At 37.4% G+C, this 12,664-nt stretch overlaps 1 protein-coding gene across 1 annotated transcript; it reads right to left on the bottom strand.

The window, feature by feature from the left end:
• Positions 1-982: 982 nt before the first annotated feature.
• LOC141429334 (glutamine--fructose-6-phosphate aminotransferase [isomerizing] 1-like) lies at positions 983-6,936 on the bottom strand. The gene is made up of 2 exons (XM_074089623.1): positions 3,805-6,936; positions 983-3,745 (listed from the first exon to the last, which is right to left on the bottom strand). Exon 1 carries the CDS (start codon positions 6,666-6,668, stop codon positions 4,644-4,646), a length of 2,025 nt encoding a protein of 674 aa, XP_073945724.1. The 5' UTR covers positions 6,669-6,936; the 3' UTR covers positions 983-3,745; positions 3,805-4,643.
• Between the last annotated feature and the right edge of the window lie 5,728 nt (positions 6,937-12,664).

Raw genomic sequence — 12,664 nt, 5'->3', positions numbered from 1 at the left:
CCCTCTCTAAATATAATATAATATATATAACAAGTTTCCCAATCCGCACTGGGCCCGTTCCCAATCCGCACTGGGCCCGCGTGGGAACTATGGCCCAAGCCCTCTTGTTCTGAGAGGAGGCCTGTGCCCAGCAGTGGGACGTATATAGGTTGGGATGATATAACAAGTATTTCACGGGTTGAATTTTAATTACTTTGACACAGTTGCTAAGCAATTTATGCTCCTCGTAATGCATATAAGTATATGGTAAAACGGGTGGTGAAGGACTCCTCGATAATGAACGTCTCTGCATCGGAAAAAGCAATCTTTCGTAAAAAGTGACGAGCAGTTGATATTAAACTAATGTATCTTGTATCTTAGATTATTTACACTAAAAAGTGCAAAAAAAATTTATGACAAAAAGTTGAACCGACTGCAAAAAAACATGAAAATAACATAATGCTCTACCAGTCTGAAGTCGGTCGGTGACTCAGCACGAGTTAGCTTTCTGCTCTGAATATAGTAGTATTTTAATGACTGGGTGACCGAGCTTTGCTCGGGCTAAAACTCTATGATAAGCGTTTTCCCAGAGATAAGACCAAACTAGATCGATTTTTCATTCCCGAAAACCCCCACATAGGTACCACACCGAAATCGATGGAGCAGTTTCCGAGATTCTGATTATTATAATATATACAAGAATTGCTCGTTTAAAGGTATTAGATAGATACTTATTCTTTTAGCCTTGGTTGTTATTGTCTCGCAAAAAGGTGAGAAAAGTACAGTATACTCTTCGGGGATAAAACTGATTTTACCTTGGGCGCGCTTAAATCCTTCACTGCTCGCTTCGGTCGGGAGTTAAATATTGAGTTCTTCGTTATGCTCAGGATTCAATATCGCGCCCATGACATAACACAGTGCTTGGTGTACAACCCCTTGGTGTACAACCTACTAATTTATGCCTACATATTATTATAAGTTTAGAAGGAATAAAATCATTAAATATCACAAAATAAAGATTTATTACAATTTCAGGCACGTATATAAAATAAGAAAAAAAAAGTGATAACTATTTAATTCGTAACTTATTGTATGTTATAATAAATTTGTGGTTGTGGCGTTTTGTAAGAGAAGAGACAGTGAATGATGTCAGAAGTGTGACGAGAACATCTCGTCGAATTCCGAGACTCGCATCATGTGATGCAACAAGCGAGATGTTTTACAAGATCCGCAGTAACTAACACTTTTCTATTACCTACTTACGAACAGAACGTTATAAACCTTACCTAAGCCTTGTTGTAATCATTCAAATAGCATAATCAAATTGTATTAGATAAAAAACACATGATTTAAAAAAAATGTTTGACATCTTTTATGAATTACATTTTGCCGACATCGTCGTCCGTCTTTTCTCTTGCCAATTTTCTAAGGCTCGGAGAAAGCCTGACAATCCTAGTTTCCTATGCGCGAATGTAACGCGGTCTTATTAGCATACATTATTTAACATTTCAAAAAGTTCGAATAAAAGTACAGCACACCATTGATTGAACTACAATATTTTTGACTAGTAAGTTGCAAAAGAAAATATAATTGTATTTTTTTTTTACTTGCTTTAGCTAAATATTTTTTTATTGCACACGAATTATATATTAATAATTAAATTTCTTTGTAGTCATTCTTTATTTTTCAATATAAAGGGTAGTGCATAGACAATCCAATAATACAATTTTACGTTGAGGATCACAATAAGTTACCTCCTGTCTTAATAGAGCATGTACAATCAGGAGCAGTAGTAGATGAACAGTCAACGAACGTCAACGAAGACAATACACGCCTCTACGCCAATACATACACATACACACAAGCACACAGGGAGAAAGAGTGTAGTTATTTTTGTTTATTTGAGTGTTCAGCTACTTATGCTACTGCTTGGACTTATAAGTAGGTTAAATCGTAGTGCCAACATTAAGCTCGAATGATACTGTGCTAAAACTACTGAAGTACTTGCATAGGAATAGGTAGGTGACGAGAGTAATGTCACTTATCATTATCAAATTTTCCCGTGATTACTGCATCAGATTCGTAGCTTAATATTGTGTTTTTTAAGTACGGTCGGTTCCCTATTTAGGTAGGTAAGTACTATTTCATACTAGGTACTCAGTTACAAAGAAAATCGGTTACTTATGCCAGGGGGCCGACTGTACATCAACCAAACTTCGCTTATTATTAGCCTGTGATACTAATACTTAGCTTGTAATTTATAATACATTTAATGACGTGAAAGATTCTGCCACATTATAGCGTAGAAGTGGAAATAAAAGAGTTTAATCACACCATTTATCCTAGTTTTTTAGTTTGAGCAGAGGTACAAGTATTTATCGAAAATCATGCAAGTAGCAACCTCACCCGAGGTTAGCGGTATTTCGCTTGCAAAAGATGGCTTCATCTAAATGGGAGAAAGAACACGTCTTAGATTAGTTAATGCTAACTCCAGGAAAGGCTGAGCACTTGCATGACCTGAACTGCATAAGTAGGTACTTAACAGACCATTTTAATAAAATGAGAACTTTAATTTACAAGTACGTCACTAGATTAGAGATGCCTTAAATCGGTTACGCTCGGGTTGCCCGGTTGATGTGATTTAAATTATAGTCATTGCCCGCAACTTCGTCTACTCTTGCGGGAACTTTGCACTTTCCTGAGATATAAACTGGAATAGTGTAGCTCGCCATTAGTGTTTTTTTTTATCGGTTCAGTAATTCTATGGTATACATACAAATAAACAAAGTATCTTTATAATTACTTAGTATAGAAAAGTGATGACGTCGTTAAGAGACTTATTTACTTAAACGTATCGCAATCGCATCTTAGTCGATCTTTCGTTGCTCCCTACAACAGTACACCCCTTGATTTTATGGTTTTCTATGATATTAAACAGCTAAAATTAAGTAAAATTTTAATTCAGATACGTAAATTACATTTATCAATATCTTACCTACAAATAGATATCTCTATTAAGTAGTATTTAATAATAAAATTACTATCGCATGAAAAATCTCAAGTTAATTATATTAAAATGAAGTATTCTAAAATTTGTCACTATGTGTAAAAATAGACCAACATCACCAACGGAATGTATTAAAATGCATATAATTATATTAAAAAAAAAAATATAAGTTTAAAATGCCACTCTAGAAGGAAATGCGGAATTTGCAGTCGATATTAAAGGTATGCTCATTAGCCCAATGTACTGCTCTCTCACACGATTTTTTAAGTGGTTTAAAATGTATTCGGTGATTTTTGAGCATTTTAACCTCTGACATTTATGTAGTTGTGATTGGTTCGCTATGAAGGTTACCGCTGCGCCAAACTTTAAGAACTCAATGAACTTTATTCTTCACTCCTTCCAATACAAGTTTTTTGATTGAAAAATTGTCACCATTAATAAGTAATACAAACATTACATATTAATTAACGTCCAAGATTAGACCGTAATGTTGCAATGTTTTTTTGCACGTTTCTGTAAATGTCTGACATCAAATAGAAAATAAAACTTGTATTTTAATTTAGCCCTGGTTATGGTTATACACACTGTCACAAAAGATTTGAAAAAGAGATTCAACACGGAATTCCATGGAACTCATGGCTTTAAAGAAAAATAAACATCTTTGTACTTTTGTCTCTGCAAAATAAATTTATCTATACCAATGTGTTGTTAAGCGACTCGTAGACGGGCCATATTTTCACTGCAATTTGTGGCCGGCAACTATTGGTGTCCCTCTCTTACTCACATGTTAGACAGGGACACCAATAGTTGCCGGCCACATATTGCAGTGAAAAAATGGCCCGTCTAGGAGCCCCTTTAGAACTTCTGAATACATTTGATATAGGTTACAGGTGAACAAATAGGTTATTGTTGTGATGTATTTCAGATAGAAGACTGGAATAAATATTAGGTACCTAGCTAATTAGCGTTAATGAAGGTAATAGTGAAAATTAAACAGGTATTAATGAGGGTAGGTGTCATGTAAATGAATTAACAAATTAGGCACATAATTCGAAAGATCATTAGATCATAATGAAGTATCAACTAATAACACTATCACAAGTACCTATATATTAGAGAAATATATATTAAATATAGTTGTGTTAAAACTGAATGGAAGAGATGCTAAGATTTAAACACAGAATATGGAGATAAAAAAATAAAATTATGATTATTAGGGGCGTCTAATTCGCTTTAAGCTAATTTAACAAAATTAAATTTGCTAATTAAATCATTATTATTTAACTTTGATAGATGGGCCAATTAGCTATTTTACCGACACTTTGGGCGTCCCAAAGTCTCTGCGTCTCTGGCTTTACCAAAAAATCGTACTTCCAACAAGATATTTCACGGTTTCATAGATTGAACTTATGTAGGATGGCATGTATTTATGAACACCATCTATTAAATTATAGAAAAAACATCTTTACTTTCAAAAATCTTCAATTGTTTGAAAAATGTCGCGGACAGATTAGTGTGGGTAAAAAAGTTGATTGGCCCAGATAAGATAGTTATGGTGTGTTTGTATTTCAAAGTGGATAAATTCTTAATTATGATAACTGTATTAAAGTAAACAAGTAAGTATTATTACAATGAAATAAGTGTCAATTTTTAGTTATTATTCAACTGTTACTGATTTTGCGAGATTTCGCGGGCAATCAACATTACAGTTACGCAATACAGCGATATGGTACGCGAGCAGCTGCATGGGAATAACCGTAAGTATTCCCTGTAAGCAATCAACAGTCTTGGGTACTTGCAGGCATCGGGAGGCAAGTGACATAGTTTCCTCGTCACCTTGTTCGCACAGCAGGATCGGCCGCCCCTGCCTTGCTGTCACTTGGGCCAGAGCATTCATGCACTTGGTGTATACAGGGTCACGCATTACGATCATTACCACTGGCATTGAGTCATCAATTAATGCAAGTGGACCATGTTTTAATTCCCCAGCCATAATGCCTTCGCTATGCATGTATGTTAACTCTTTTACCTTGAGGGCACCCTCCAGACACGTAGCAAAATTGTATCCACGACCCATAATGAGTAATGAACGCTGACGATACAAATCTTCAGCAAGAGCTTTCACTTCAGAATCCAAAGCCAAAACTTCCCTAATTTTGCCATCTAATTCATGTAGTCCTTCAATAATGTCAGCGCGCCTTTTCTGGAGTGATATGCGATCCTCACTGATTACCAAGGCAAACATGACAAGGGATACAAACTGAGAGGTGTAGGCTTTTGTAGAGGCTACACCAATTTCAGGTCCAGCATTGACGTGTACGCCGCAATGCGACTCGCGACAAATAGAACTACCCACAGTGTTAGTGATTCCAACAATTAGAGCCCCATGCCGTTTACAGTATCGTAGAGCCATTAGAGTATCAGCAGTTTCTCCGGATTGTGAAATGAAGAAGCAAACATCATCACGAAAAACTGGAGTGTTCCTGTCTAAGAAATCAGATGCCAGTTCAACCATAACTGGCAGCTCTGTTAATTCTTCCAATAACTGCCGAGTGGCCACTGCACTGTGGTAACTGGTTCCACAGGCAATCAACATCAATCTGCGACAGCGTTTTATCTCAGGAATATAATCCTTAATTCCTCCTAGTGTAACTGTGCCATTTGCAAAGTTGAGCCGACCTCTCATAGTGTTTACAATGGATTCTGGCTGTTCGAAAATTTCTTTTTGCATGAAGTATTCATAATTACCCTTCATGATTTGTTGCAATTCCAGTTTCAATGTTAAGATTTCTCTTTGATGTGGGTCAGTACTGCTTCCCGATAGGCGATGTATGCTCAGGACTCCATCTTTAATATGTGCAACATCATCATCTTCAAAATACAGTACTCTGTTAGTGTGTTCAATAACTGCAGAAGCATCAGATGCAAAGAAATATTCTACTGTTCTTTCTTCTTCAGGTTGGAAGTGAGCATGACTATCAACTCGTGGCACAGTAGGGACCACACCCCTAGTGGCTTTGTTATTGGTGTACATAATAGGAACATGATCGCTGGACAGTCGGTGACGCATTTTTATGCCCACAAGGAGTGGACTACCACGGCGTGTGGCCACACACTCATTTGGGAAGTAGCGGGATTTTAAACACAATGCAAATGCTCCTTCCAATTGTTGGATTACCTGTTCAACAAGTTCCTGGAAGCTGTAGTCTTTGTGCTGGTGATAAATATGATGGACCAGCTTAGCAATAGCTTCGGTGTCAGTCTGTGATTCAAAGACATACCCCTTGTTCTCAAGGAAGGTCTTGACTGCCTTGTAATTGGTGATGATTCCATTGTGGATGACGACGAAGGCGTTGTCTTCTCCCGAGCGCTGCGGGTGCGAATTGATGGCGCTAGGCTCACCGTGCGTGGCCCAACGCGTGTGCGCAATACCGCAGTGCGACTCCACGCATTCTTCAAGGGATAGCTCAAGACTGCGCTCCTGCAACACCTCTTCTAAGGCCGCTACCTTGCCGCTATTTTTTACCACAGCAATATCTTTCTGGTCTGGAGAATCGATCGCGACACCCGCACTGTCATAGCCGCGATATTCTAAGCGTTTTAAACCAGTAACCAGCAATTCCAGTATTTCTCGTCTGGTTTTTGGAGTCAAATGATTGATGTATGCAAAAATTCCGCACATTGTTATCGCAGTAAAACAGTATGTGGAAGCACTCGACTGAACGAAACGACGACTCGCGAGAGACTGCGATCAACAAAACATAAAACTGATATTGAAGGCCTACGTGTAGGTCTCCTACCACTAATGAATTACTTTCACTTACGGCGAAGCACACGTCATCGTGTTTCGTTATCACAGATTCAAGTTTCTGGTAAAATATCGCGGCAAAATTATCTGCCGATGTAATAGGTACGTGTTATACTGGTTGTCAGAACTGTCAGAACCGAAATGACGTTTCGTTTTCGTTTTTAGTTTCTTTTTTAGTCACAAAGTGACATTTCAAGAGAACTTCGTGTAGTATCATTTTAGAACAAAGAAATAATGTGTGTAGAGATTTCCGAAAGAATAAACCGGTGAGATTAAGTTTAACGAACAAAAACATTTAACTGAATTCAAAGATTAATAATTTACATATAGTACCTACCAGACGCTCCAACTCAAAATAGTAGATGCCGTGATGCCGACCATATGCCGACATAGTTTTTACCACAGAATAGAAAAAACTGCTGTTTACTGTTTTTTCGTCTAAGGTTTTTTTTCTGTTCCGGAGTGTTCCGTGGTTTTTTATATACACCTTACCATTGGATATCGAGCATACGCCAGGCAAACAAGCGTTCCAACCGAAAGCGTCCGACTGGATAGGGCATTATAGGGATTTTTACCCGATTGCGGCGAAGCCCAAAAGGAGGGTTGTGTTTTTGTTTTTAATTGACTGCGCCCTGCGGTGAAGCCCAAAAGGAGGGTTTTTGACTTATATGTATGTCAAATATTACGAATGCATACATTATTATAGACTGGCCAGCCAAAGCTGTATTGTACTGAGTGTACACGAGAAACCGCGGCAAATTAAAAAACATGAGGCTGACAACACTTGCTGTACCATGTACTTGTTATACTGTGACCATGCTGTACACTGAACGATGTTGATACTAAATATTATTTAAATTTTCCAGATATTATATTATACACCATGTGAAAGTTGATGATGCACTTTAGGAGCCCTTAGTAAATTTACATACAGTCCAGACCCATAAATTTTTGGACCATTTTTGACCAGATTGACGTCATACTCACTGGAAACCCCACTGTCTGTTTTGTGATTTTTAAGGTTCCGGAGCCAAAATGGCAAAAACGGAACCCTTATAGTTTCACCATGTCTGTCTGTCTGTCTGTCTGTCTGTCCGTCCGTGGCTTTGCTCGGGGACTATCAATGCTAGAAAGCTGTAATTTTTCACGGATATATATGAAAACGCTAATTGCTATAAGCCTATTTACTGCATAATTTACTCGTTTTATTTATGTGGGTATTCACTATTTTAGGGTACAATTTTTTTTACCAAATTTTGGTGGATTCTAAATACTTACGTAAAAGCCGTATAAAAAATCCTTATATAGAATTATTTCCAAAAAAAGCTGTAGAATGACAAGACTATAAGTGAACCGTATATATATAGTTGTACTCCTCGATCATGTAACTAATGCCATTTGTTGAAAAAGTGAACTATACTGCAAAATAGACATCCGATATCAAGGATGTACCTACGTTTTTTGGTCAAACGTCAGTTTTTGTATGTGTGCTAATAATGATATACATTTCACTGTCAGTCATCATAGCTTAATTTGTCTATAAATTTATCCACGAACTCAATTATCATTTGAGCATCAGAAAAGAAAGGAGTTGACCAGTAACACAAACGGTCCAACAGTACCACCACCAAACACAAAAACAATAATATATTACTATACAAGCAAAATTACAATAAATTGTATGGTGATGACACCAATTGTCACCGAAAAAGGGTCTCCACTCAGCATGACGTGTTGCTACACAGTGGATGCAGCAACGCTGATTTATGTCTGCTGTATTTCGCATATTAAGAAAACCTATATTACTAGCATCAAAAAAAGGACAAATAGTAACATTAGTTTAGTACCTAGGTGGTTGACGTCGTTAAAGGGGAAATTTGACGTAGCGTAAAGAGACGTGACGTGATCATAAAATATAATGTTCTGTTCTGAGAAGAACAGTTTTTTGCCTTTTCGCAAGTCAATGCAGTAATTCTTCAACTTCAACTTCAGGGTATGTTCGTCGTCGTTCTTCAGATAGCGAATCACACCGGAGACACACGGTGCATTGGAGTTAAGTACAGCGGAGCTACGACGACATGTTCACACTTAGGACCCGTTGTTTGATCAATGATCAGTAGTTAAACAAACTGATAGTTATAATGTATGGCAAAAATAACTACCTAGTTAACGCATTTCAAAGGAAATTTGACTATTAACGCATTCACTGCCACCGATGGATATATGGGTGGGCCTTGCAACAGAAGCAAAAAATTAAAACACAGGTTCTGTTACTCAAATGGAACTACTTTAGTTCTGCAACTTTCAAAAATTAAGTAATTTTATCATTGTTTATTCCAAACAAATTAAATGGTATTTTCAATGTACGGCATCCAATAGTCTAAATTACATCACCTGTCACGTAACAAAATGCCGGATTTCGCAATACATTGCTTGTCCAATTAAACTTTAAACTATAATAAAAATCACAATACAAGTTATTTTCAAAAGTTGTAGAACTAAATTAGCTCAAGATGAAGAGTGGAAGCTGTGGTTTTTTGCTCCAGTTACAGGGCCCACCTTGTATGCGTTTTCGGAATTTCACACAGTGCGTCGGTGGCACCTGTGGAAGTCAATGTCAGTGAATGCGTTATAGTAGATTGTTGCACCAAGCAGAAAGTAATTAATTACGCACCGAGTGCCGATTTGGAGCCCGAGCGTTAGCGAGTGCTTTAAAAGGCACGAGGGCAATATAAATTACTTAATGCGAGGTGCATAATCTGCTTTTCTTTCAACTATTACAGGAATAGTAGACCAAATAAAAACTCATGCTAAACAATTAATAGGATAGAAATGTCACTAGCACTCGATGATTCCATTTTTGTAAGTTTACATTTGCACTCTCAAAAAATGTCTTCTTCTTCTCTTTTAAAATATGGCTTTTCTGTCCTAATTAATAGGACAATTTCGCCAGTGTAAAAGTAAACTCTCTTTGAGAGGCACGTTGTACGGTGGTTGTAGTTTTTGCAACTTGATAGTAAAATTCCAGAAACCACGTGGAGACCACTTGCGCATTAAAAATGACAGGTAGACACGAGCGAGAGCAATATAGAATTTTGTGATCACTGTTCACTGTTAAGGTTAATCGCCGCATAAAACACTATCAAAATTATACTTCAACTAGCCAAAGAAACAGAAATAGCAAAATTAGATATTGTCTTCATCCGCCATGTTCGAATGCTACAAATCGAATCTCAAAAAATGTCTACGGAAAATTCGCAAGGTTCCCGCCAATTTGTTTTTTTTTTTTAATTTCTTACTTTTTTTTTGGCCGAGTTAGTATATATAGCATTGATATAGCAGATATTTTTACCAGCGATCTGTCAAATTTCGGATGGGCGCCAGGTTGGCCAACCAAACACAATTTTTTTTAAAATTTACGGCTACTTACTTTTTTATTTTTATTCGACTGGATGACAAACGAGCAAGTGGGTCTCCTGATGGTAAGAGGTTACCACTGCCCATAAACATCTGCAACACCAGGGGTATTGCAGATGCGTTGCCAACCTTCACGGCAGCAATAGCGAGCAAGATGGTGGTAGCAATCCGGGCGGACCCTTTTGGTGGGATTGGTACCTACGTCTACAGCATCGCAGCAGGTCGGACATGACGAAGATGACGTTTTGGTTTTTGAAATGTGTGGTTGGGTACTGGCCACTCAGAACGGGGGAAAAGAAGTCTGCAAGACCATACTTACCCCACTGCTTACCCCGAAAAATGAGCTTCTGATCCCACCGGTGATGTCCAAAGCACCTCGGTAATAGAGCGACGCTTAGAGAATCGTGATTTCGTGATCGTGAAAGATATTAAGAAAAATTCGTAACAAAACGGACACATCCATACAATATTTTGGGAACACATCTGGAGACCCTGTTTTTCCAGCTCGGAATCATGGATTGAGTCTACCTAATAAATTTTGTTGAAATTGGAGATTGTTGAAATTGGAGAGATAAACTCAGGGTACAACGGTAGATAGAAATGCCCACTTGACTTCCACAGCTGCCATCGACGCACATGGGCGTTCAAGATGTATAATACGGTATTCTACTATTTTGTATATGTTTTATAAATGAAAACTACACAATGCCTGTTATCGAATAGAAAAACAATTTTTAAGCTACCTTTACAAATAACAAAGTTATACAGGTTTGAAATTCAAGATTAGACAGAGAAAGACATACTAGCATGTGACGTCACACGCCAGTACCAACCGCCATACTTGCTGCATAGAGAAAAGCGTTTGAGAAAGAGACAGGTATATAGATTTTTCAAAAAATCACTATAAATCCAATTTTCAACCGATTTAAATTTTCTCTTTGCTAAACACTATCTGTATATCTATATTTTCATAATAATATTAAGATATGGCAAAATCAAGAGTTGTCAAATACCGACAGCGGCACTCGGTGAAGTTCCGAATCTTTGTTCCGAATATTAATTTTAATAAAGTTGTTGTTCCTCGTTAATTTTGTTGTTTAGTTATTCTTAGGTTAGGCTTTCTTTTCTTTTTAAATTGTCGATTTATTGTCTGTGGCAGTGAATGCGTTAAACATTATCTACCACTTTTAACATACAAGTAAATGAGGGCTATCGTTTTTTGTCTCACTAGATGGCGCACTGTTGCGTGAGGTTTTTAAACTAAGTATGGCTTTCAAAGTCTGTTATTACGGGCGTGAAAACAAAGTTTAGATTAAAATAATATTTAATACACCTTAAAACCGTACCTTAAAAATATCGAGCATGCCACAGTGTTGCATAGTCCCCGTTTTGTTCGAAAAAAGGGGAGGACAAAGATTTCCGAAAGACAAAACTGTCTCAAAACGCAGCCATTCATTGCCCCGGAACGCATATTTGCCATTGTAGTGTAAGACTGAGCCTCGCAGTGCAGCGAGGCAACGCCGCCAGCGTCTTGGGTACAATGCCCCGCGCTACGCTGCCTTTGGAAGAGGAAGCCCGTTTTAGTTAATTTTATGCGTTTTTATTTTTATTTTTATGTAAAAATTCATTGTTTAAATAAATATAAGTCCTGGCTAGTTGAACTGCAACCAAATTTTCGGAAAATATAGATAAACTGAAATTCTGGTTTTGCAATTAAAGATTGAACGCCTTCAGTTTTTCCGCGATTTATCCAGTGGTTCCCTAATGTATCTATCTGTTGCAAATATTTTTTTACACACATGTTTTAACCCTTTACCAGGCCCCGAAGAACCAGCGTGTCTTAATACGTACTTTATATGCTGTTGCAACAGTATTGAACGCCTTGTAAAAAATGTATTTATGAACGTCGGAGATCTTCCTTTAAACCAGAAATAAATGGTAACCGTAGTCAGGTTTCAACTCCAAACCATCTACAAAATATTTTGTCAATCCCTGAAAATATTATTTTATGATCTTCATTCACACACGCTTCTAAATTGCGTAATATATCTTTAGCAGCCGTTTAAATCCCCTTGACCAGTGATGTTAGTGGTTTGTTTACAAATTCGAACACTTTACTGAATTTAAGAAAAACACAAGCAGATATATCGAACCATTTTTTGTTATTTTCATGATTTTAATGATTGTAAGGTAATATAATCATATATTTTGCTAAATACTCCTGCGTCCTTGTGATAGGGCTAGAATTAGGATGTGGGATGACTATCACATTGCCTGGCTAGAATTTTCCTGTGTGGGAACTATTCTTCCCATGGCCCGTTTAGATTTTGGGTCTCTTTGGTACATGAATTCGTTCTAGGTTGAACACAAAAACTGTTTCATTACTTACGTGAGTTTTTATGACACGACAAGACAATTTACCGGGCCATGGGAAAAATAGCTCCCACACAGTT

The sequence above is a fragment of the Choristoneura fumiferana genome, chromosome Z, assembly GCF_025370935.1.
Source record: "Choristoneura fumiferana chromosome Z, NRCan_CFum_1, whole genome shotgun sequence".
Taxonomy (NCBI): domain Eukaryota; kingdom Metazoa; phylum Arthropoda; class Insecta; order Lepidoptera; family Tortricidae; genus Choristoneura; species Choristoneura fumiferana.
Note: the sequence above shows the minus strand (reverse complement) of the source record. Positions and strands in the feature narration are given on the sequence as shown.

Bases quoted from the DNA above. Each gene is read 5' to 3' on its own strand.
- LOC141429334 (XM_074089623.1), bottom strand. From the start codon at position 6,668: ATGTGCGGAATTTTTGCATACATCAATCATTTGACTCCAAAAACCAGA.